The sequence below is a fragment of the Antechinus flavipes genome, chromosome 2 (genome assembly GCF_016432865.1).
Source record: "Antechinus flavipes isolate AdamAnt ecotype Samford, QLD, Australia chromosome 2, AdamAnt_v2, whole genome shotgun sequence".
Lineage (NCBI taxonomy): Eukaryota > Metazoa > Chordata > Mammalia > Dasyuromorphia > Dasyuridae > Antechinus > Antechinus flavipes.
This window is the reverse complement of record NC_067399.1, coordinates 463,113,516-463,140,206: the sequence shown is the minus strand read 5'-3', so window position 1 is coordinate 463,140,206 and position 26,691 is coordinate 463,113,516. Positions and strand designations below refer to the sequence as shown.

The 26,691-nt window shown below is 36.1% G+C and overlaps 1 protein-coding gene across 1 annotated transcript in view; it reads left to right on the top strand.

The window, feature by feature from the left end:
• Positions 1-1,438: 1,438 nt before the first annotated feature.
• Positions 1,439-26,691, top strand: part of GGTA1 (glycoprotein alpha-galactosyltransferase 1 (inactive)) — a 110,782-nt gene continuing 85,529 nt past the window's right edge. Inside the window, exon 1 of the mRNA XM_051979554.1 lies at positions 1,439-1,906. Within this exon, the coding sequence (XP_051835514.1) occupies positions 1,742-1,906 (165 nt within the window). The 5' untranslated portion in view covers positions 1,439-1,741. The remainder of the gene's footprint in view (positions 1,907-26,691) is intronic.

Below are 26,691 nucleotides of genomic sequence, written 5' to 3'. Positions count from 1 at the left end.
TACCAGAATTGTTTTGGAGGGCACCTTCAAAGAAATCACTTTGCATTTATTCTTCCATATATTCTGCATATACTTCTCTGTGAATACAATGTATCTCTACAATAGCATATCAGTTACTTGAAGGGAGATATTCTCACTTTTCCATTAATATTCCTGGAGTTTACCGCAGTCCTTGGCACATAGTACATAAGTGATATATATATGCCTTCATTCATGTTATTCTTCCTGGTGTTTGGAGAATGTCTGAGCTGGATCTCCAAATATAACATGTTGGAGCAAAAAGCTTGAAAGGACTTTAGGACATAGATATTAGGATTAAAACAGGTAGGTGGCACAGTGGATCAGTAATCCTGAAGATTCAGGACTCAGGAACCAGAAAGGCCTGAGATCAAATATGGCCTCAGATACTTATTACCTGTGTAATTTTGGGCAAATCACTGAACCTCAGTTTGCCTCAGTTTCCTTAAATGTAAAATAGGGATAATAATAGTACTTGCCTGAAGTTTACAAATATTATCTCATTATCAAATGAGATAATATTTGTAAAGAGCCTAGCACATAGGAAATGTGAGCTACCAATAATAATTAGGAAGTTAGACTACATAACAGAATACTAGGACTGGAAGGAATCTTTGGACATAGAATATCAGAATGTCAAATTCTAGAATTGTAAAAGACATTTAAATTCACAGGATCAAAGATTTTGACTTGAAGAGACCTTAAATATCACCCTGTGAACTTTCTTATTTCATTGAGGAAGAAATTGAGACAGACTGTAGTGCCATAATCACATAAATAAGAAGTGGAAAAAGTATTTGAACCTAGATGAGCAGACTTCAAATATATGATTTTTTTTTGATCAACGTGTGTTAATCTCAATCCAAACATCATTTTACAGAAAAAGAAATAATTTCACTTAATGTCAGCTTCCCCATCTGTAAAGCAAGTACAGAGGCTTAACTAGATAATCAATTCATCTTGTATCTTCTTTATGCTGGCATTCTGTTTCATATTTTAACAGTTTGAGTTTTAAGCTATTTTCCATCTCTGGCTAAAATGTCTTTCGGATCTAAGGTTTAGTACAACCTCAGTCTAACTCAAGGCGTTCTGTGCAAACCACCATCAGTCAGTCCATTACAGAGAAGACAATGTAACGAGCTTTGGGTTGATTTCCTCCTTCCGGGGGAAACAAGTGGTGAAACAGATAGGATTTGCCTTTGGTAATGTGCTGCGAACACCATTTATTTCTTAATCATTTGGCAGGACCAGAGCCGAGCCCCACAATTATTTTACATCCCCTTTCCCATCAAAAGTGCCACTACTAACCCCTCCTCCAACCTCTGGATTATTGCCCTGTTGTCTTTCCACATCTGCTGTGGCACAGAGTTTAGGCAGGGCAGACTTGCCCTGAATTTTTTTTTTTTTTTTTTTTGCTAGCTTCAGGGTTTTTTCCGCTTGAGTGAATTTTTTTTTAAAGTGGGGGTGTAGCTCGCAGCTGTCTGTCTAGGGTGGGGGCTGGCAAAAGCAGCGAGAAACATTGACGGGGCGGAGAGGAGAGTTCTGGGTCCTGGGGATAGCAAGTCCCAACCGCCCTGCCCGGCATGTGCAGAGAAAGAAGAGAAAAACACAGTCACTCGAACACACAAACACACGCGCGCGGGCGCGCGCACACACATACATACACACTCACACTCACACACACCCAGTCCTATTTGTAAGGGAGGAGGAGATAGCTGGAGTAATGCATAGACAGGAGAGGAAGCCGTGGCCAGCGCCAAGCGGAGGAGGAGGAGGAGAAGAAGAAGGAGAAGGAGGGGGAGGCGGCAGCAGCCGCTGCCCCTCCGAGAACCTAGTCCACCAGCTCTGCTCCCGCACCAGCCTCATGGCTGAAGTTCTGTTCCGGCAGGTGGGTCCTAGCGACCGTCTCGTCCTTCCTTCCCTTACCCTCCCCAAGGTGGCTTGTTTGGTGGTTACCTAGCATCTCCCCCCACCTCCGCCCCGAGCCCCGGGTCGCCTCCAGATCTGGGAGAGAGTCTGAAAGGGCTCAGGACCCCGTTTTCAGTAAAGAGAAGGATGTTGCATTGTACGGGAGCTGGGGGCGAGGGGAGAAGAGGGGGGGGGGGGTTGCAGAGTGCAGCCTCGCCCTATGGGGCAATCTTGGGAGGCGGAGGACGGCGAATAAATCCCTAGGGGAGACCTAAGAACAGTTGGGTTTTCTTTTGGCACCGGGGACCCAGTTTCTCTAGAAGAGGGCTAAAGAACCCTAGCCGCAAGAAGGAGTAGAAAAAAGAGGGGGAAAAGTATTGGATCTCTCTCTCTCTCTTTCTCTCTCTCTCTTTCTCTCTCTCTCTCTCTTTTCCTTCCTTTCTCTGTTTCACGGAAAACTTAGAGAATATTAAAACTTTAAAATAATCTAGAATAGAAAATGTTTCCACATGGGTCATGTGCTACAGCTTGAAGGGACCTTAAAACCAAGTAACCTTTTTTTTTTTTTTTTTTTTTTTAATGGAGACAGAGACTCTCTCTGAGGTCTTAAAGCTAATTAGTTAGGACTTGAACCCAAATCTCCGGCCTCCGGGACCAATACTCTTATTTCTACCAAGGGTCTGGAAAGTTCGAAAACTTTCATTTTGATAGTTACTAGTTCTTGCTCAGCCGAACTTGCCAGAGAGCTAAGGGAACAATTTCAGTAGAGCCTTAAAGCCCTCTTATCCTCGATCTTTCCCCACGAACTCCGGTTCCCACTCTCTCATCCAAATAGTAGAAAAATAAACCGATTGCAAAACTCTTGAAGGATGCCCAAGAAACATGAAAGGGGGCAAAAGAAAAGAAAAGAAATAGAAAATAGAAAAAAAGAAAGAAAGAAACCTCCTGAAACGAAAAGGATGGAATTGAGAGGGGGAGGAAGAGAAAGCCTGGATTTGGATTCTGGTTTCCTAAGACTTTGCAAGGAAAAGTCTTTCCTTTCTTTCATCTGTGCCCCCCCTCTAAAGCTCCAATAGCAGCCAAATCCCCAAATCCTAAAGATTGTCCATTTCCACCTAAATCCTTTACCTGGTCCCTAGGAGCTTTATCTGGATTTTAGCCAAGTACATCCTGAGAGGTGTGAAAAGGAAGCTTCGATCTAAAATTTGTAATTGTCTGCCCACTTCCCCACTCTTCTCCTTCCTTCTAAACGGAACTTTATTTAGCAGCTTCCTGAGCTCAGAATCTTGTTCGTAGATAGTAGATATGAAATACATGCTTGTTTGTTGAATGAATATTGAATGCTGTGCTGTCAGATGAATTGATTTGTTGGTGGTAATGCTTAATTTAAAAAAAAAATTACAACGGAAGGCTCATTAAGGTGCTGCAGGAAGCATTTCCTGAAATGACCAGAAACAAAAAGAATCAATATATCTTTAAACAAATATGTTGAATTGCAGTGCAACTTGAATAAAATTCCCTCTTTGTCCAGGATGAATCTTGAACCTCAATTTTACCATTTGTAAAATGAAGATGTTGGACTAGGAAAAACCCATTTCCCTTCCAGGTCTAAAATCCTATAAATGTATGGGTATTTTAAAAAACTTTTTGATCTTCAACATCCAGCACATATTAAGGCTCTTGAACATATTAAGAACTTAATAAATGTCTGCCCAATTTAATGAAATTATATGAGATATTAAGGTATAAGGATTTCCCAATTTCTCTCCCTCTCTCACTATCATAGGTGGAATGAGTTATGTCTGGAGTTGTTGTGGAGTGTAAGAAAGTAATATGAAGAATAAAAGGAACCAATATTTTTTTAGGTACCTACTATGTGTCAGGCACTGTACTAAGTAAGCACTTCACAAATGTTATTTCTTTTGATCCTCACAAGAACTTTGGGAGATAGGTGCTGTTATTATTCCCATATTCCAGTTATGGAAACTGAGGCAGTTCCTTTCCCCCTTCTTTTAATTCCTCCCTCCACTTGGAACCTTCACCTTAACATAAATACTTGTTACAAAATAAGTTTGCTATAAGCACAAAGAATAGGATTTTTCTAGCATTAAAAATATATGCCTTTATAGAATGACCCTGTTTAGAGTAGAAAGAGACCTTAAGCTAGAAGAGATTTGAGAACATAGGTTTCTTAGAACAGAATACTGAAAATGGAAGGGGAACATCAGAGATTATCTATTCCATATAAAAGAATTTGGGTTGGGGTTGCCACATAAAAGTAAAGACTGCTGAAGTCATCAGAAATAGATGGCTGTAGTGGAAGTCCGAAAACTTGAGTACATGTCCTAGCCCTATTAATTGATTATGTGAACTTAGCAAGTCACTTCACCTCAAGGCTCATTTTCCTTGAGGAAAATAAGGGGATAGACTTGATCACTAAGATCCCTCATATTTGGGGACATTATTGATAGAATTCCACAGAGTCAGAAGCTTAGCTTAACCCTGTTTCCTTATGACTATGTATTCCAAGGGCATCATTAAAAGATAAACAGGCACATTCTTTCTTGACTCAGGATAAGCAAAAACCATTCACCCACTGAAGCACTAGGTGTGTAGATTAAACTAACTGACCTTAAGACTTCTTGATTGTAAAGACTGTTAAGCCCCCAAGCAGTTAACACAGGCTAGTAATTGGAGAGTCAGTGATCTCAATAAAAATCTAGAGCACAACTGAAAGTCTCTTGAGTTGGTGAAGAAAAAGGTGGAGGATACACTGATTATATAGGGAAATTGCATTATAAATATTAATTCATTTTTTACAGTTTACCTGGAATACTCTGCATATGTAAAGGACATTTGAATCTAAAAAGAGAAAATTTTGAAAGAGGCAACAGTGAACTAATATTATGGTAGTTTCAGAAAACTCTTTCCTATAGAAGCCATTGGCACAACTTTGAGAAACTGCATCACATAATGGGATGAGATCTAAAGTGGGCTTGAGGGGACTTGGTTTGGGGTTTTTTATTTTGATTGTTATTTTCATCCTCTGGATGGCAAAGTCTCTTTTTGTTCAATGGAGATAATCACTGCTTCTGTTTCACCAGATTGTGATGAGGAAGATAATGAGGTGTTGGATAAGAAATGCATGGGCAATCACTCTAGCCTTACAGTAAGGATATCTGGGTTCTTGTCTTGGCTCTGATCTTTTATAATGCATAAGCTTGGATATATTACTTCTCTTTGAAACTTAGCTTCCTCTATAAAATGAAAAGATTTGACTGTTGACCTCTGGTTTCCCAGGTTTATTTTGCCCTTGATCAAAATATATGTCTAAAGGCTCGGGAAGACCTTGCCTCAACTGAAGGCAAAAAATACTGAACTGATATTAGAAGGAGGACTGGGCCTAGTACAAGGCCACAGCCAACCTTAGGAGTTAGCAAAAAAGACAGAATAATCCTGAGCCAAAAATAACGAACCTAATTCCTATTGTTAAAGCTTCCTTCCTTTAGATGTCGAAAGTTATCTCATCTTCCAGAGTTTCTTATTAAAATGACTAGGCTCTCCAGAGGAAAGAAAAGCCCAAAGCTTTTATTAGCTAATGTTATATGCATTGTGATATAGCAGAAAGAATTCTGAACCTTAAAGTCAAGAGACTTGGGTGCCATATTTATTAGTTTTGGAAATTTTCAGTTTTCTTATCTGTAAGATGGGGGTTATGATTCTTGGACTTCTTACCCCACAGGGATATTGTAAGAAAAAATATTTTGTATGTGTTGAAGTCCAGATCCAGTAGTGATAAGGGTATAATAATCAGGGGCCAGGCAAAAGGATTTCTTATGAATTCTTCAAATTTATTGGTCAAACATATATATATGTGTGTGTGTGTGTGTGTGTCCTCAAGTACATTTTTTCCCAGATACCTGTACTCTCCATTGTGGGCTGCTTTCCCTGTCATAAGTTCAAAGATATGTCTTTGCTCTATTATATAGCTGAGTTTGCATTTTGCTTCAGTCCAGAAAACCTTTATCAATGTATTTAATAAGTCTGTCTCTGCTATTGTATGTAGAAAAGGGAAGTCGGTGAGCCAAGCTAATGTAAGTTTCAAAACCTGAAATGGATTCTTACCTCCTAACCTCTATATGTAAGCCTTAAAGCAATATATAAATGTGAATTATTATAAGTTAGCATAGACTGCTAAAGCCATAAGGGATAAATTGAGAACTGGAAAAGAGCTGAGAGGTCATCTGGTCTAATTCCTTCAGTTTTGCAGAAGAGGAATCAAGGCCCAGAAAGATCCAATGAATTGTCCAGAATTCCATAGCTGATAGAATCTGAAATGGGGTTTAAGTTCATGTTTTCCTGACTCCTGGTACAACATTCTATTCATGCTGCCTTTCAATATAAATTGTCAGAGCAGAGAGCATAGTATGTTCTAGTAGCAGAGACTCAAGAATATAAAATGTTAGAACAGAAAACAAAAGTGTTAGAACTACATGGGAACCTAGAGATAATTTATTTTAACTTTGTTTTATAGAAAAAGAGACTGATATCCAGAGATAGCATGGTTAGTGGGAAAATGCTGGATTTGGGACCAAAGGAACTTTTAAAATCTCATTTCTGTCACATACTACAACTTGTAAAATGGGTTGAGGTGCTGGAGTGGGATGGAGTGGGTGATCTTGGGAGTTACTTCCAGATATACATCTATTAAATTACATATATTACTTAGAAATATATATATTCAGAGACAATTATGTGAAAAGTTCATTCAGAACTAAAGATTTGAATTCCTGGATATGTTTTTTGGAGTCTTTCATACTAGCTTCTTTATTTTTGCTTGTAGAAGCAGTCTTGCCTGTCCTTATCAATTGTTTGTTAACAATAGTTTGTTAACGAGATCCCACTTGAATTCCTCTTTCTGTTAATAATTATAAAGATCCCATAAGATATTGGCTTAACCCACTACAGCTTCCTCTCACAATTTTGTCTGTCTTTGGACATCTGTCTTTTAGGGATTCAGGAAGGTGTGTGTGAAAGTGAAAAGAGCACTGGCTCTAAGGTTAGTAATAGCCAAATCTACATCAAATGGTAAGTGACAAAAAAAATAGGAGAAGGCAGTTTTCCAAGGGAGAAATCTAAGTTATCAAAGACTGTAAGAAGAAATACTCCAGATCTCTGGCCGAAGTCAGAAAATCTGGATTTGCATCCCTTGTGATTGTGATCACACACATTGGAAAATCTTCTAAACACTCTGGGCCTCAGTTTTCTGATTTCCAAATTGCAGGATCTTGATTACATAAACTAAACTAGATTCTTTCTGATGAAATTACAATGATCTATTAAGTGCCTACTATGCTCCAGGAACTATACTAAACACCTGAGATACAAGAATAGGCAGGAAATAATCACTGTCTTCAAGAAGCTTGAAAGCTAATGGAAGAAAGAAAGTAAACATTTATTGTCCCAGCTATGTATGAGGCATTATGCTATACACTAACAGATATTATGTATTTGATCATCACAACAATCTTGGAAGGTAGATGGTATCACTATGTCCATTTTACAGATGAAGAAACTGAGGCAGACAGCGATTAAAGTGACTAATAAAGATATTAATAAGAATCTAGAACTGACTTTGAACTTGACTTCAGGTCCAGGACTCTATCCACTGAACTTTCTAGCTGTCTGCCTTTGACATGGTGCAAACAACAATCTATGTACAAACAAGATATATACAGAGTAAATTGAAGAGAATGACAAATAGAAGGCAAAACACATGGTTTTGTTGTTGTTGTTGAAAAATACTCTAGATTGTAAAGTGTAAGGAATGGTTGAGAAGACTAGATTGAATGGATAAAGAAATGGATCAATATGAAAGAGAAGGCAACTGAAAGGGGAAATGGGGAGATAGGAGAGAGATAGACTTCAACTTCTGATAACTTTAGTCTTAAGCCCAGCCAGGTTTTTTTAAGTGGCTGTACTGTAAATTATACTAAGTTTTAGAATACTGCTTTGCATATAATGTAAAAAACAAAACAAAACAAAAAAACAGACTTCACTTTGAAGGGAGCAATGTTGAGTTTTTTGATTATTTCAAGATGAACAAAAATGAACACCATTTTATTTGTTCTCATTGGATACCATCATAGTAGTAGTATTACTGGGTCAAAGGGTATACATGGTTTTATAGCCCTTTGGGCATAATTCCAAATTGTTCTTCAGAACTATACTCAAACAGTGTCCAGTAATACCACTATTCAGTCGGTACCCCAAAGAGATGAAAGAAAAAGGAAAAGAACCTATGTGTACAACACTATTTGTAGAAGTTCTTTTTGTGGAGTTAAAGAATCAGAAATCGAAGAAATGCCCATCAGTTGGGAAATAGCTGAATAAGTTGTAGGATATGATTGTTATGGAGTACTATTGTGCTATAAAAATGATAAGCAGAATGCTTTCTGAAAAACCTGAGAAGATTTACATGAACTACAGTAAAATGGAATAAGCACAACTAGGGTGACATTATACACAGTAACAGTAATACTGCATGATGATTAGCTGTGAATGACAGATATTCTCAGTAACACAATAATCCAAGAAATTTCCACAGCACTTATGATAACAAATGCCATCTCCAAAGAAAGAAATGATGAAGTCTGAGTGTATATCGAAGCATATTTTTTGAATTTATTATTTTGGGGGTTGGGATTTGTATTTTCTTTTGTAACATGACTAATATGGAAATGTTTTGCATGATTGCACTTGTATAGTAGGAGAAGGCAGTTTTCAAAGGGAGAAATCTAAGTTATCAAAGACTGTAAGAAAAAAATACTCCAGACCTCTGGCCAAAGTCAGAAAATTTGGATTTGCATCCTTTGTGAGTGTGATATTGGGAAGTCTTTTAAACACTCTGGGCCTCAAATATCAAATTGCTTGTCTTCTTCAGGTGAAGGGAGCAGGAGGAAAAAATTAGATCTCAAATGTTAAAATGAATGTTAAAAAAAAATGTGTATATATAATTGAGAAAAAATAAATGTAAATGAAAAAACAAAACAAAAAAAGAAAAGAAACATCATACAGTATTTACATTGAAATTTTAGAGAGAGCAATGATATGAATGTAACCAATTCAGTTCATGCGACCCCTTTTTGGGCTTCATTTTTCTTGTTTGTAAAATGAAGCAGTGAAGATAAATGATCTCTAAGGTCTCCTCAATTCTAACATTCTCAGAAACTTGGAGCTAGAAGGCACTGAGAAGAGATCTACATCGTTCAATTTGAAAATGAATAAGTTTCTGAGACACAAACATCAAGCCTTCACTTAAAAGACTTCAGGGAAAGAAAAAAAAAAGGAGCCAGCTGGGATGGCACAATGGAGAAAGTGATGGACTTGGAATCTGGAGGACTCAGGTTTAAATCCTTTCTCAGACACTAGCTATATAATCTTAGGCTAGTCACTTAACCTCCATGTGCCTCAGTTTCATCATCTGTAAGATCTGTATAATAATAGCACCTATCCCACAGGATTGTTGAGAGGATCAAATAAGATAATATATGTATATTCTAGCAAACTTAAAGAACTATATAAATTCTATTATTATTATTTTTATTACTTATAGCCCACTACCCTTTGTTGTAACCCTATTAAGTTTTCTGAGGGACTACTACTTAGGAATTTGATCTCAGTATCAAACCTCTTTGCATTTTCTTTCTTTTGTTCTCTCATTCTACTTAATACAAATTTAATTCTTCTTCTCTATGGCAGGTCTTTGAATAAAGGAAGAAATTTATTATATCTTCTTTCTCCTCTTCAAACTAAACATTCTCAGTTCCTTCAAGGAATCCTCATATGTCATGAGCTCAAGGCTCTTCATTCTCCTGATTACTTTCTTCTGGATACTTTCCAGTTTGTCAGTATCCTTCCTAAAATGTGGAATCTAGAATTGAACCTCATAATCTAGCTATGATCTGACCAGGACAGAGTGCAATATAAATGCATAGGAACGTGGGATTTGCTATATAGAATTTTAATCTACTCCCTGGTCCTGTACACTGTGCTTCTCCTATTGAGAATGCATTATCTTTTTTCGTTGCTATTTCTCACTGTTGATTCCTTTTCAGTTTGCAGTTTGTGAAAATTCTCATTTTTGTTTTCATCTCCAGCATTTTATATTTGTGGAGTTCATTCATGCATTTATTCATTCATTCATTGTTCTTTGTTTTTGAACAAAGAAGTGAGACTCTTACATTTATTTCTATTAAATTTCATTTTGTTGGATTCAGATCAGTGCTCCAGGCTGTCAGAATGGTTTTGAATCCTGTCAAGCCGCACACTGTCAATCCATACCTAGCCCTCTCAGCTTTGCATCATCTACACCTTTGACAAGCATGCTGTCTTTATGCCTTTATCCAAGTTGTGCATATAAACGTTCCTAGGCATAGAACTTAAGTGCAGGTCCCTGGGGTATTTCATTAGCTCTTAGCATTTTGCATCCTTAAGTTCCTGCACTAATGCTCTTTGTTTGGACATCCCTTTCACTTCCTAAAACTAGAAGTTTCAAGGTCCTTTTCATTTCCTATACTTTATGGTGTACTAACTAGGAAGCGCCCTGAGGGTGCTTAGGATAGAAAACGTCTGTTTGCTTAGTAAAACTTTAATCAATGACTTTAAGGAGAAATTGGATGAAGTGACTATACGACTTGGTTGAAAGCCCTGTCACCCATCTGACATTGTGACTTGGCAAAAATATCCACACTTCTCCTAGTCTCTTTCTCATCCTCCAAAATGCAAATCATTTCTCATATATGCTTGTCTATGCAGAAGAGTAACTGAACCATCTCAATGCCCTTTAGTATTTTGAAGTTTCTGGGATTTGTCATCAGCAAATATTTTCTTCTTTTAAAAAATAGTATTTTTATTTTAATTTAATTTCCTAATATGACCTTCTCTTTCCCTTAACCTACTCAGATTTTAACCAAAAAAAAAAGAGGAGGAAATTTTGCTGAAATGCTTACCCCCCAATCCAAATAACATATCATTGTTCCATATCATAGTACTTCTATGAAGAAGGTGGGGGTAGATTTAGCAAAGATTTTAGGAAGATATAGGTAACTTGTTTGCCCTGAGGAGGGTGGGTGATGGGGTGGGGAGTGGGTGGGATAGAAAGATTTCAAAAGATTTCAAAGATTTGAACCTGGGTGAATTTTTTTTTAAAGCAACATTTACAAGAGGAACAAGTATGTAGTTAAAATATTATTCCTCATCTTATATATGAGATATCGTTCTCTAAAGGTGTTATTAGAGAAGCAACATTCGGTCTAGCAAATCTCCTTTCCCCATATGCTTATATTAAATAATTGGACAAGTGCTTCAATCCTTAGTGTTAAAAGATTGTGTTCAAAAATTTAAAATTTCTAAGTAGGTTTAACATAGGATTTAAAAATTAATTCCTTAATAGAGATAAAACACACACACACACACACATATATATAATATATATACATATACACACACATTTCATGATATATGTGTGTATATATCTGTATATGTCTGATGTATCTATATCTTTTTGAATTGGATATATGATTTCAGAGTAGAAGTAGCTCCAGGTAAAAAATTTCCTTGACCAGTTCAGATAACATAGTCTTAGAGAGTTATCTGGGTCAGTTGAGAGGTTAAGTTACTTTACATGGTTATAGGTGAAGCTTGTAATAGGTAAGAGTTTAACTCACATCTTCTTAACTCTAAAAGAGTTGGAAAAGGAAATAGCAAAGCACTCCAATATCTTTGCCAAGAAAACCCCAAATGGGATTACAAAAAGTTAGGCAGGACTGATAATGAGTGAACAACAACAACAAATAATTTGGAGGTAACTATGTGGCACAGGGGATAGAGAGGCAGGCCTAGAGTGAAGAAAACTTGAGTTCAAATGTGGCCTTAAACACTAACTAGCTCTGTGACCCTGGGCAAGTCATTTAATACTGTTTGCCTCAATTTTCTCATCTGTAAGATGAACTGGAAAAGGAAATGTCAAATGACAAGATTGTATGGTGATTAACTATGATAGACTTGGTTCTTCTCAGCAGTTCAATGATTAAAGGAAATCCCAATAAACTTGGGATGGAAAACACCACCCATATCCAGACAGAGAATTTTAGAGTCTGAATGTGTATCGACACATGCTATGTTCACTTTTTTTGGTTTGCTTTTTTTTCTTGTGGTTTTTCCCTTTTGTTCTGATTTTTCTCTCCCAACATGATTCATATGGAAATATGTAAAAAATGAATGTACATGTATAACCAAAAAAAAAAAAAGGTTGTTCTATGGGGGGAAATTAAAAAAGAAAAAAAAAAAAAAAAGAAGAAATGGCAAACCACTCCAGTAGTCACTCAATAGAGTCATGAAGAATGAGACATGACTGCAACAACTGAACAACTACCCACACACACACACACACATATGCATATGCATGTATATAGGAATATCCATTAATTCCTTCAACAAATATTTGTAAAGTGCCTATTTTGTGTAAAACATGACAATTAACGCTAGAGAAGATTTTTTTTTTTTTTGGTGGGGGAAGAGATGAAGAATTCACTTCACCAAAGCAGATTGATAACTTATCTATAATGTTTAGGTTTAGAGAGTTGCTTTGGGAAAAATGACTTGCCTTTGGTCACATAATAAGTATGTATCAGAGGCAGGATGTATGTACACAGATCATTTTCCTGTTAAAGCTGATCCTCTTTTCACTAAATCACATTAACAATAAGTATAAAGTGCCTTCCTTCATGATGAATCTGGTTTAGTAGGGTGATAAGACATGTAGATACTATAACAAACAACATTAAATGGTTAGTGCTCTCAAGAGATGTAAAATACTACCTGAAATTGGGCTTGAACTAGAGCTAGAGAGGAAAGTAATTTCTAACTGGATTTAGGGATTGAAAAGGACTGTCATGCATACATGAACTGATGCTAAGTGAAATGAGCAGAACCAGGAGATCATTATACACTTCAACAACAAAACTACATGATCAGTTCTAAAAGATGTGGCTCTCTTCAACAATGAGAAGATCCAAATCAGTTCCAATTGATCTGTAATGAACAGAACAAGCTACACCCAGAGAAAGAACCCTGGGAAATGAATACGGACTATAACATAACATTTCCATTCTTTCTGTATTGTTTGCTTGCATTTTTGTTTTTTCTTCTCAGGTTATTTTTACCTTCTTTCTAAATCCGATCTTTCTTATGCAACAAGATAACTGTATATATATAGTATTTAGCATATACTTTAACATATTTAACATGTACGGGACTACTTGCCATCTAAAAGAGGGAGTGGAGGGAAGGAGGGGAAAAGTTGGAACAGTTTTTGCAAGGGTCAATGTTGAAAAATTACCCATGCATATGTTTTGTATATAAAAAACCATGATAAAAAAATAAAAAAAAAATAAAGGATTGTCATAATCAGACATATATATGTCTAAAAAATTATTGTTAAAGTTTAGGTGATTTTTTTTTCAAGTCATAGTTACTCCTCTTTACATTCATGTATGGCATTGATGAGCACTTACTTTGTTTCCACTTCTTTGTTACCACAAAGAATACTGCTGAATGTAACTGTATCAGGGACTTTTTAAAAAATGTTTTTTGAGCTTCTTGTGGTTTAACCTATCAATGGAATCTCTGAATCTAAGAGTCTGTAACTTTTTGAAAAAAATTTTTCTCAATAGTATTTTATTTTACCAAATAAATACATACATATAAAGATAGTTTTCAGCATTCATTTTTGTAAGATTTTATGTTCCAAATTTTTTCTTACTCTCTCCTTTACCTCTCCCTTCCCCAAGAGAGAAATCTGATATAGGTTATACATGTACGATACTTATTTTTTTGTCTTTTTTAATAATAGCTTTTTATTTTCAAAATAAATGCAGATAGTTTTCAACATTCACACTTGCAAAACCTTGTGTTCAACCTTTTTTCTCCTTCTTTTTCCCCCACCCTCTCCCCTATATGGTAAGTAATCTAATATATTTTAAACATATGCAATTCTTCTATGCATATTTCCACAATTATCATGCTGCATAAGAAAAATCAGGTCAAAAAGGGAAAAAATGAGAAAGAAAACAAAAAGCAAACACACAACAATAAAAAAGTGAAAATACTATGTTGTGATCCACATTCAGTCCCCATAGTCCTCTTTCTGACTGTGTTACAAGTTTATTGGAATTAGTCTAAATCACCTCATTGTTGTAAAGAGCCACATTAAAATTGTATGATGTTCTCTTGGTTCTACCCACTTCGCTTAGCATGATTTCATGTAAGTCTCTCCAGGCCTCTTTGAAATCATCCTGCTGATCATTTCTTAAAGGACTAATAATATTGCACTATATTCATATATCATAACTTATTCAGCCATTCTCCAACTGATGGGCATACACTCAGTTTCCAGCTTCTTGTCACTACAAAAAGGACTGCTACAAACATTTTTGCACATATGGATCCTTTTCCCTTTTTAATGCACTCTTTGGGATACAGGCCCAATAGAGACCCTATCAAAGAGTATGCACAATTTGATAACCCTTTGGGCATAGTTCCATATTGCTTTCCAAAATGGTTGGATAAGTTCACAACTATACCAACAATGTATTAGTGTCCCAGTTTTCTCGCATCTCCCCCAACATTTATCATTACCTTTTCCTGTCATCTTAATAAATCTGAGAAATATTTAGTACATATACAATACTTTTAAACATATTTCCATATTTGTCATGTTGTGCACGAAAAATCAAATCAAAAAGGGGAAAAAACCACAAGAAAAAAAGTGAAAATTCTACACTTCACGCCACAGTCAATCTCTTATTTCTCCTCTGGATGCACATGGCATTTTCCATATCAATTTTATTGGAATTATCTTAGATAGCTGCATTGAATCAGCAAACTTTTAAAGATACAAATAACAGGGAAGAAGATTAAAAGAAATTGTGAACTTCTTTTGTGTATAGTAGGTTAAAAGAAAAGGTTTTCGCATAGTTAAAGCTTAAGAATGGCACTGAGAGTTTGGGGGACACCGTGTGTGTGTGTGTGTGTGTGTGTGTGTGTGTGTGTGTGTTATATAAAATAATAATAAACCATCTAATTTTTCCATAACTTTTTAAAGTACATAGTTCTGAATTGCTTTCTAAAATGTTTGTATCAGTTCATAGGTCTACCAACCTAGCATTTTGTATGTCTATTTTCCCATAACTTCTCCAGTTCTGACTTTCCATCTTTGTTATCTTTGGCAATTGTTGGGTGTGAGGTGAAACAACTAGATTGTTTTAATTTGCATTCCTCATATTATTAATATCCTTATTATTTCTCTTACTAATTCTTTTGAATACTGTTTACTCATATTTTTTTTAAATCACTGGTTTATTGAGGGAATTGTTCTTACAAATTTGTGTTAATTCACTGTATGTCTTGGTTATCAGATACTTATAATTTGATACAAAAAACTTCCTCCTTACTTATTGACAGTTTCCCTTGTCTCAATTGCATTGACTTTATTTGCACACAATCTTTTTAATTTCACAGAATTAAAATGATCTATTTTAATTTTGGTAATCTTCATCCCTTACTTGGTTTAAGAATTCTTTTACTACCTATCATTGGGGAAAATCTTATTATACACTTTCCTTCAATTTTTAAAAAAGGATCAGGCATTTGCCTAGATATGTGCATATATACATGTATGTATATGTGTGTGAATGTGTGTTATGTACATATATATGTTTGTATGTATATGTTCCCTATAGAACCCTTCTTTGTACAAAGAAAAACAAATAAGTAAAACTAGGAAACAAACTTGGGATCCAACTTTGTTGGTGTGTGCAATATTCATTTAGCATCCACAGGATAACCTAGAATAGGGAGGTGTGTTTCATTTTCTGTCCTCAGGAAATCAACATTTGTCACTGCATTTATTTCATTGTTGCCTTTCGGGATTGCTTTCATTTATTCTTACTTTTTACATAGTTCTCTAGTTTCTACTTCTATGAAAGATTTTTCTTTCAATGTGTGAAAGATGAATTGGATCAGTGAGAGGATAGAGACACTTAAGAGGACTTCAGTAATATTGAATGTTAGTGGAAATGTGTGTCTATACTAAGTAGTTGATGGTAAAAAAAAAAAAATAGAGACAGGATTTGATTATTATGTGGGTATGCATAATAAGGGAAAGGAAAGATCAAAGATGGCCTCAACATTTCAAACATAAGATATTTAGTAACTGTCCATAGTAGAGACTTGGAAGACCAAAATTAAAATACTGCCACAGGCACTTACCTGTTATGTAACCCTGGCCAAGTCACTTAATATTTTCCTCATTTTCCTCATTATAAAATAAAAGAAATAATACTCTACCTACCTTTCAGGATTATTATAAGAATCAAATAATACATGAGCTATAAAGTGCTCTGCAAACTTTAAAGATCCATATAGCTATTACTGTTACCTTTGTGATTTTGGTTGACTCATTAGCTCCTCTAATTATCAGTTCCTCCTCCATAAAGTGAAGAGATTGGACTGGAAGAACTTCCAGAGCTAAATTCATGCTCCTATAATTTCATTTATTTACCCAGAGTAGAAAGTAAATATCTTGAGGGCAGGGTCTGTCTCATTTTTGTATTTTGATCTCTGCTGTCTAGAAAGTGCCTGGCATGTCATTGGTGGTCAATTATTTTCAATCATATCTGGCTCTTCATGATCCCTTTGGGGTTTGTTGTTGTTTTGTTGTTGCTGTTGGCACAGATATTGGAATACTTTGCCATTTTCTTCTCCAGCTCATTTTACAGATGAAGAAACTGGGTTAAATGATTTGTCCAGTGTCACACAACTAATAAGTATCTGAGATAAAATTTGATTACAGGAAGATAAATCTTCCTAACATTAGGCCTGGGATTTTATCCAATGCACCACCTAGTTGCCCCACCTGGCATATAAGAAGTGTTTAATAAATACTTGCTGATTGATTGACTTGCACACAATAGTTAAGGTAAGATATGTTCTTGGTGATTTAGTCTTCAAGCTAAGAGGTAGCAGAATGTTTCCAAGACCCCTAAGCTTGCTGCTTGGTACCTGGAAACTCAGTGTCTCAGAGTAACAGTATTCTATTGTACGAGGTGGTGAGAGTCAGCTCTTGAAAAGCTTATAGATTCCAAAATGTCTTTGAACTGAATTTTTAAAAAATTATTTAATACCTACTATATGTACAATTTGAAGTGCAGATAGATCTATAGAATCATTCCAAGAAAAATGTTGTTTTGTATTCACAGCTTTAATTTTTCCCATAATCACGTCCCAAGATGACATAGTGAAAAGCCAAGGTACAGTTTGACAGGTTCCTTCAAACTAGCTCAGCCCAACCCAGTCTCTCCCTGAAAATTGGCTGCTCACAAAAGGATCTCTCACTTATAAGATTGTTCTTTTGGAAGAAACTGCATAACGTTGTGTTTTTATGGAACAAATTAGCACCCATGAAGAACAGTATATGCTTGTATGGTAATAGCAAAGCTAACCACCATATGTAACAAAGTTTTATGAGAAACTGTATCCAGTCTTAGAATTCTGGCACCATGGCTACAGTGGAATTAGGCAGTCAAAGAGTTGGGGGCCTCTAGTTTGAATCCTGGCACTTCTATTTGCTACCTGAAAAGTGAGAGAGTTGGACCCAAGTAGCTCTAATTTCCTTCTGGTTTTAAGTGTTATGATTTCTACTTACGTTGGGTAGCTAGGTGCTAGGTCTAAAGTTAGATAGACTCATCTTCTGAGTTCAAATCTGGCCCTCGACACTTATTAGCAGGATATGCTGGGCAAGTAACTTAACCTTTTTGCCTCAGTTTCCTCATCTGTAAAATGAACTGGAGAAGGAAATGGCAAACAACTTTAATATCTTTGCCAAGAAAATTCCAAATGGGGTCATGAAGAGTCAGACCCAACTGAACAACATCAATCTGTTTCTCTTTTCTTATCATTCCTCTAATGCATCTGGAATCATTTAGTCCAAGAGCACAGAATGAATAAGAGGTAGAACTGGGATCACAGAACTAGAAGGGACCTCCAAGGCCATTTAGTCCAAATGCCCAACGAGGTAAAGTGATTTGTCCAACATTTCACAAGTAGTAAAGGTAGAATTTGAATCCACCTTCTCTTTCCACTAAGCAACGTTGCATCCAAGGGTCAGGACTAGATCCCAGGGCTCCTGATTCTAAGTCCAGTACCATTTAGCTATCTTCAGCTCTTTGGTGTAGGGAGATGTCTAGGGCAGCCAAGATCACTCTAGAGAACTTAGGGTAATTTGTTATTATTGTTTTAAAGGAGCTCTGGCTTTAATGGAGGCAAATAGTCTGCCACATTTGGTGTCCTGTGGCATGAGGCCAGTGAGAAGGAAGGCCTTGCTTCAGCCACTGTGCAGTATAAAGAAGGCCGTGGAACAGAGCTGCCTGAACTGGGGCTGAAAATACCTCCTGCTTTGCTGAAACCACAGCTTGGGTCCACAGCCCACTCTGAGCAAAACAAGAAAGCCCAGGAAGGGTGGAATAAGGATAACAAAGGAGCTTGCCAAGATGGGCGGGTTTAGCGCTCTTTACTCACAGAAAGTGCAAAACTGTATCTTTCTTCCCTGCCTTGCTGTGACTGGAGGGAGATATGCATCTGACATCTGAAAAGGATAGATACATATATATACACACACACATATATATACACATGTATACATATACACATATATACACACACACACATATATATACATATGCATACATATACACATACACACATATATGCTGAATTAAACTTACAGAAAATAGCACCTCTTCATATGGCAGTTTAATATTTACATTGAGAGTTTCCTGTGACCAACCTGTGAAGATGTACAAGTGTGTTATTATCCGTATCTTAGAATAGCAAACAGAAGCTCCGAGAGGATACAGTCAGGTTTCAAACCCAGATGTCCTGGTTCCAGGTCCAGCTCTTTTCCCCTAGACACATGCTTTCTCCTAGGAGAAAATGTGAGGAGGACAGCTACTCGAGCATGTCATAAACAGTGCTTTCAGGTTTACAAGCCCTTCCCTCACAACGGCCTTGTAAAGAAGAAAATATAAATAGTATTATTCCCATTTCATGGATAGGCAAGATTCCAGAATACTTCTAGAATGTCAGTGCTAGAAGTAATCTTATAGATCATAGAATGTTAGAACATGAAACTTAAGAACCGGAGATTTTAGAGACCTTGGAAAGAACTTTGTAAACTTTTAAAAAACATTATAAATTGAAGTAATTTATTAGTCAATCCTCCTTTACAAAGAAGTTAAGGCTTAAAAACTCATCCAACTCAAATTTACATAATGCTTTAGTGTTATAATGCAGATATATTGTCTCATTTGAGCCTCAAAATGCCTCAAGTAATAATTATTAATAATAACAACATGTTTATGGTGTTTACTTTGTGCCAGGCACTGTGCTAAACACTTTACAATTATCATCTTATTTGATTCTTACAACAACCCCTGGGAGGTAAGTGCTATGATTATCCCTATTTTGCAGATGAGGAAAAAATGAAGAGCAGACAGTTGAAGTAAGTTATCCACAAGATGAGCCAGGTATAGGGCTTGGTCTTGCACCCAGGTCTCCAGGTTCCTGGTCCTGTAATCTTTCCTTTAACCCCAGTTTTACTTTTTTCTCTGGAAAAATATACTTTAGAGAAAAACCAATCTACACAAAAACAAGCTACTAGGGGCTGGAAAGAAGTGGGGAATGCTGACAGTTATTACCCAGTTATGTATAATAGCTGCTTATCTCTGATACCAAAGATCCAGAAGAACAATAAATCACATTTATATGTGAAAATTTTTGAAATGCTTTATATATTTCTCCCTTTTGATCTACATAATATCCCTTTGAAGTTAGTAGTACAAATGGTATTATTCCTGTTTTATAGATGAAGAAATCAAGAATAATATGTGACATGCCCAAGTTCACATAGCTAGAAAGCGGTAGAGTCAGTTTTTGAATATGGGTCTCCTGACACTGAGTTCAGCGGTGTTTCCACTACTTCAGCTTAGGATGTTCACTTTCCCAAGGATAATTATCACAGGCTGATATTCTAATGAATTGACTTTCCTTTAAGACATGATGGTGATGGTGATGGTGATGGTGATGGTGACGGTGATGGAGAGTGAAAGAAATTTAGGGAAGGTGACCGAGTAGTATAGCAAATGATCAATTTTTGCATAATTGCTGAGAACTACATGTAATAAACAGAACCTGAGTTCTATCTCTGTTCATTTATTTTTTGTGTCTGTCCCATGTTCGATTTCCTTAGAAAGCTTTGCTCCAAGCTTGCTCACTAATTTGATATTTAGCCTTTGCAAATCAGTTTGTCTCTCTAAAGATAGAGTTCCTAGCCTTTTGCATGTTATGCAATCTAAGGAAACTTATGGATTCCTCAGAATAATATTATTAAATGTATGAAATAAAATGAATAGGATTATAAAGGATACCAATTAAATACACTTATCAAAATATTGAGAGAAAAAAAGCTTATGATCCCCTGCTTTAGCCCCTGTCTCTAAGCCTTAGTTTTATTCACCTGTATAATGGAAAAATAATACTTTGTCACTTTCTTACCTCCCACCCCTTTAAAAAAATAAATTTCATCCACCTCTTTGATTTTTACATTACAGTAATTTCTGAATAATCTCCCCTTCCTCCAAAAAAAGAGTACTTATCCCTTGTAAAAAGAGAAAACCATTAAATAAACAAATCATAAATTATACAAGCAACAGTCTGTACCTACAAGACTTCTGCTTCTTTGGGAAGGAGGGAAGAGGGATGTTTCTTTCTTCATCTCTTTTCTAAGTTGAGTTTCCTTCAAGTATTCTTTTTTTGAAAGCTTTTTGATAAATTTGCATTGTCTCCTAGTTCTGCTCACTTTTCTTTGCACGAGTCTTTGCCTATTTCACTAAATTTTTTTGTATTTGTTATGTTTCAGAATTCAATGATATTCTATTAATTTGACTAGTCATCAATTGATAGTCATCTATATAGTTTTAAGTTTTTGCTCATACACACATACACACATAAATGGTTACTGTGAATATTTTGGTAATCACAAGGCTTTTTTTTTTCTTTTCTGTTTTTGTTTTTTATAACTCTCCTTGACGTATATACCTAAGAGTGGGAAAAATTTAGTGACCTCAATAAATGGTCAAAAAATATGAACCAGTAATACTCAAAAAATGAATCCCAAACTAATAACAACTACATGAAATTGAACAATCATATGTTAATCATTTTCCATAAAGATTAAACCAATTTACAGCTACACCAATAATGCATTAGTATGCCTGTTTTCCCACAGGAGCTCCAACATTAACTGTGCCTATTTTTTGTTATCTTTGGAAGTTTGCTAAGTGTGAGGTGGAACTTCAGAGCTGTTTTAATTTGTAGTGACTCATCTACAGCCTAATAAGTGGCAGATTCTCAATGAATATCCAGCTCTCCTAGCTACTTAATAGATATTCATCTAGCCTTCTCTGATGAGGGGAGACCCACTATGTCTGGAGCAACCTAGTGACCAGAACAGAACTTTTGGATAGTAAACTTCATTAGAAAGTTTTTTCTGATATAAAGACTAATTTTTCTTCAATTTCCACTGCTTGTGAAGACCAAAGAGAATATATCTATTCCATTTTCTACATGATAGCCTTTTATATAATTGAAGAGAAGTATCATGACCTTCCCACTTCCAATCAATCAACAAATATTTATTAAGTGCCTACTATGATCAGGAATAGTTAAGTAGCACAATAAAAAGAGCATGGGGTTTGGAATCAGGAAGACATTTCTTCCTTGGTTCAAATCTGCCCCCAGATCTTTATCAACTCTGAGCACTTAAACCAATTTGCCTCAGTTTTTTCTACCATAAAATGAGCTGGAGAAAGAAATGGCAAAATACTCCAAGATCTTTGCCAAGAAAATTCCAAAATGGGGTCACAAAGAGTCCAACATGACTGAAATTACCCAATAACAACATGGACCAACGCAGTGTGCTAAGCACTGGACATACAAAAAAAGAGGCAAAATACAGTTTTCTTTTCTGTAGGTTAAACATATCCACTTTTCAAGCATCTTTTATATGTCATAGACTGGAATTCAATTCCTAGCCTTGTTGCCTTAATCTGGACATTCTCTTGTTTATCAATGTTCTTTCTAAAATGGAATATTTATTATTACTTGTGCTTTTTTGCAATTTTGTATTTGATTATTAATAGTTTGCAGTTCTTCTTTTGAATAATACTTGCTTATAATATTCTTTAGCCATTTACTAAGGAATGCCTATTTCCTCAAGATTTCCTAGTTCTGCTTACTTCACTTAATATTAGCTCATGTAAGTCTCTCCAGGCCTCTCTGAAATCATCTTGTTGGTAGTTTCTTATAGAACAATAATATTCCATAACATTCATATACCATAATTTATTAATCCATTCTCCAATTGATGGGCATTCACTCAGTTTCCAGTTCCTTGCTACTATAAAAAGGTCTGCTACAAACATTTTTACACATGGGGTCCTTTTCCTCCTTTAAGATCTCTTTGGGATACGGGCCCAGTAGAGACACTACTGTATCAAAAGGTATGTACAGTTTGATAGCTCTTTGGGCATGTTTTCAAATCACTTTTCAGAATAGTTGGATCAGTTCATAACTCCTACAACAATGTATTAATGTCCCAGTTTTCCCACATCCCCTCCAACATTCATCATTATTTTTTCCTGTCATCTTAGCCAATCTGAGAGATGTGTAATGGTACCTACGAGTTATCTTAAATTACATTTTATTTTTCTGATCAATAGTGATTTAGAGCAATTTTCCATATGACTAGAAATAATTTTAATTTCTTCAACTGAAAATTGTTCACATCCTTTGACAATTTATCAATTAGAAAATGGTTTGTTTTCTTATAAATTTGAGTTAATTCTCTATATCAGAACCCTTGGATATAATTTTTTTTTCCTGTTTACTGCTTCCCTTCTAATCTTGTCTGCATTGGTTTTGTTTGTACAAAAAGTTTTTAACTTAATATAATCAAAATCATTTTGCATTCCATAATGTACTCCAGTTCTTCTTTGGCCACAAATTCCTTCCTTTTCCACAGATCAGACGTAGACTATCCTTTGTTCTTCTAATTTGCTTATAGTATCACTCTTTATGTTTAAATTATGACCCTATTTCGACTTTGGTATAGAGTGTTAGGTGTGGGTCAATGCCTAGTTTCTGCCATACTGATTTCCAATTTTTCCAGCAATTTTTTTGCCAAATAAAGAGTTCTTATCCCAGAAGCTGGGATCTTTCAGTTTATCAAATGCTAGATTACTATAGTCATTGATTATTGTGTTTTGTGAACCTAACCTATTCCATTGATGATTACTGCTTTATAATATCAACTTGATATTCTTAAGAAAAAAACTTGGTTTCTTAAGAAAGATAATTAGCTTTGACTATCCTTGCTCCCAACTTGTTCCCTGGGTTGGTCTATTCTTAATCAGTTTTAGCCACTGGGATGGGCTGTTCTTAGAGATTACAAAGTACCCTCTGAGTACAGGGAAGTGGGTCACAGTAAAAAATTTCCTGGAGTCCTTAGTTTATTGGGGGTTGATATGAGTCAATCTGAATTGGTTTTGTAGCTGTTGGCAAAGCAGGGGGAATTCTAGGTTCAGCAAATGAACACTGAAAAGGATCTCTGATATGTCCAATTTATGGTATGCTCAGTTTGCTTCTTGCTGAGCTGATTCTGAATCCCAGGTCTGTCTTCCCTCCTCTGGATAACAGGGGAGCTTGAGTAAATCAAGATAGTAAAGTCATTAATCATTTCCATTTCACAAGAATAATAGCGTTTATCTCACAGGGTTTGTTGTGGTAATATTTGCAAACCTTAAAGTGCTATATAAATGCTATCATCATCATCATTTTTATTAATCACATTTCTAGGTAGCACTGTAACACTGATTATAAGTTACAAAGATGTGGACCCTCATGGGTGGTGGGGAGGGGTGGGAGTGGGGGGAGGACTGTCATCACTTGGGAGTTTTCTAAACCAGTAAATCAAAGGCCAAGTCCCTATCCATATTGAAGAGTTTATGGACTAGCTAGAGAGAGATAATATATGCATATATATATATATGCATATATTTCCCTTGTGATAAAGAATTTCATATACATACACAAGAGATACAGGCAGTTTGGAAGGAAGTCACAGGCAGCTGGAGGTGTTGGGAACAGCATAATGTAAAGAAGAGTATTAGACCTGAGCCTGGACCTTATCCAGAGTTTCTAAGCTGAGGATAAGGAGGTAGTATTCCTGAAGATCATAGATTAAGAGCTGGAAAAAACCTTAGAAGCTGCAGTATTCAACTCCTTCATTTTACAAATAAGTTAACCTGAGACCCAGAGAGGTTAAGTGACTTGCTCACTGACATATAATTATTAGGAGGGGATTTGAACTTAGGAATTGTATTTCAGCATTCTTTCTTTTTTTTTTTTTGAATATATAATAGCTTTTTGTTTTCAAAACATATGCATGGATAATTTTTTAACATTGACCCTTGAAAAACCTTGTGTTCCAAAATTTCCCCCTCTGTTAAGGACCATGCCTAGGTGAAGGGGCAGGTCAAGTCTCCAAGAGCCTCCACAGCTGTGAATCATAAACTTGAAGGAGTTGCAAAGCAGCCTTCACAGAGGTTCCTTGTGGATTGGGAATGAAATAAATTGGAAGCAAGAGGGAAGAGGAGAGGTCAGAGAATGCAACTGCTTCTCAGTCTCCTTATATCATCATCATCATCATCATTATCATACTCTCATATGAAGAGATCCATTCTGCAGGTCTGAGTTAGACCTCCAGCAGCCACTGGCAGGTGGCTCCCATATCACAACACCCCCCCCCCCCACTTTGTTATCATCCTCTCCCCTAGATGGCAAGTAATCCAATATATGTTAAACATGTTGAAAAATATATATGTTAAATCCAATACACACACACACACACACACACACACACATACTTATATAATTATCATGTTACACAAGAAAAATAAGATTAAAAAGAAAAAAAGTGAGAGAAAAAACAAAATGCAAGCAAACACCAACAAAAAGAGTGAAAATGCTGTGTTGTGATCCACACTCAGTTCCCACAGTCCTCTCTCTGGGTGGAGATGGCTCTCTTCATGATAAGATCATTGGAACTATTCTCATTCATCTCATTGTTGAAAAGAGCTACATCCATCAGAATTGATCTTCATATAATCTTCTTGTTGCTGTGTACAATGATCTCCTGGTTCTGCTCATTTCACTCAGCATCAGTTCATGGAAGTCTCTTCAGGCCTCTCTGAAATCCTCCTGCTGATTGTTTCTTATAAAACGATAATATTCCATAACATTCATATACCTTAACTTTTTCAGTCATTCTCCAACTGATGGGCATCCACTCAGTTTCTTGTTCCTGGACACTACAAAAAGGACTGCTACAAATGTTTTTGTACATGTGGCTTCTTTTCTGTTTTTCATAATCTCTTTAGAATACTGACTCAGTAGAGACACTGCTGGATCAAAGGATATGCATAGTTTTATAACCCTTTGATTATAGTTCCAATTTTTTTTAGCACTTTTTCTAGTGTCATCCTGATCCTTATGGGAAGGGAGTTTCATTTTTCTTTCCTTGATATTTTCAGTACCTACCACAAAGAATCATGGATTTATTGGGAAGGGACCCTAAAAGAAAGTTGAATTCAACCCTGCATTTTACTGGCCCCCAGAGTTTTAGTGACACACAGATTGCAGGTGTTTAAGGTTCTGTTAAAGGTAAACCTAGGCCTGACTCCTAACTCCAAATTTAGTGCTTTATTGACTACTCTAGCTAACTGCTTATTAAATTGAATTGAATGCCTAAGCACACTCTCTCCTCAGCTCTCTGCAAAATATTGTATTGTTCTGAAACAAACAACTGGATAGGTACAAGAACAATAAATGTTCATTGCTTCAAGAATTTTTTGTTTCACAAACAGCCTGAAAAATACTAAGACTAAAGACCTTCTCTTCCCAGCATTTACAATTTCCTGTTTTTGTGCCAAGCTAGAAATAGCTTTTTGGGTGAAAGGGTGAGGGGTGGGGGTGAGAGGCCTCCTTGATTTAACTAGTCCCTCTTACTGATTCCCTTTATTTCCCATTCCCAAAAGTAGTTTTAGAAAAAGAGTAAGAATTTTACTCTGGCCCCTCCTCATTTCTTGTGTTCCAGCTGCCTGGCCTCTGTCCCATTCCCTAAGGGCCTGGCCCACTTTTAGACTGTCTACGTAATTCCCAGGTGTTTTACTTAAGGTGTGGCTCCCTTTTTTTTTTTTTTTTGATGGGGGGGAGGGGTTCTCATTTAAATGGGACATTCCTCATAGAACCTTAGAATACACAAAGCATATATATTATATATACACACATACATATGCACATAGTTATATAGGAGAATGTATACTGAATATTCTCTCTATACATACATACGTATACAAACATACTAGTCTTACTCTTTTATCATTACTAGAAGGAGCTTTAGCTTCTAATCTAGATACCTCATTTTACAGATAAGGAAATTGAAAATCAGAATAGTTAAACGATTTGCCTTAGGCTACACTAGCTTGTGACCAGGCTCTCTGGCGTGCTTTTTGTTGGATAAATAATAAA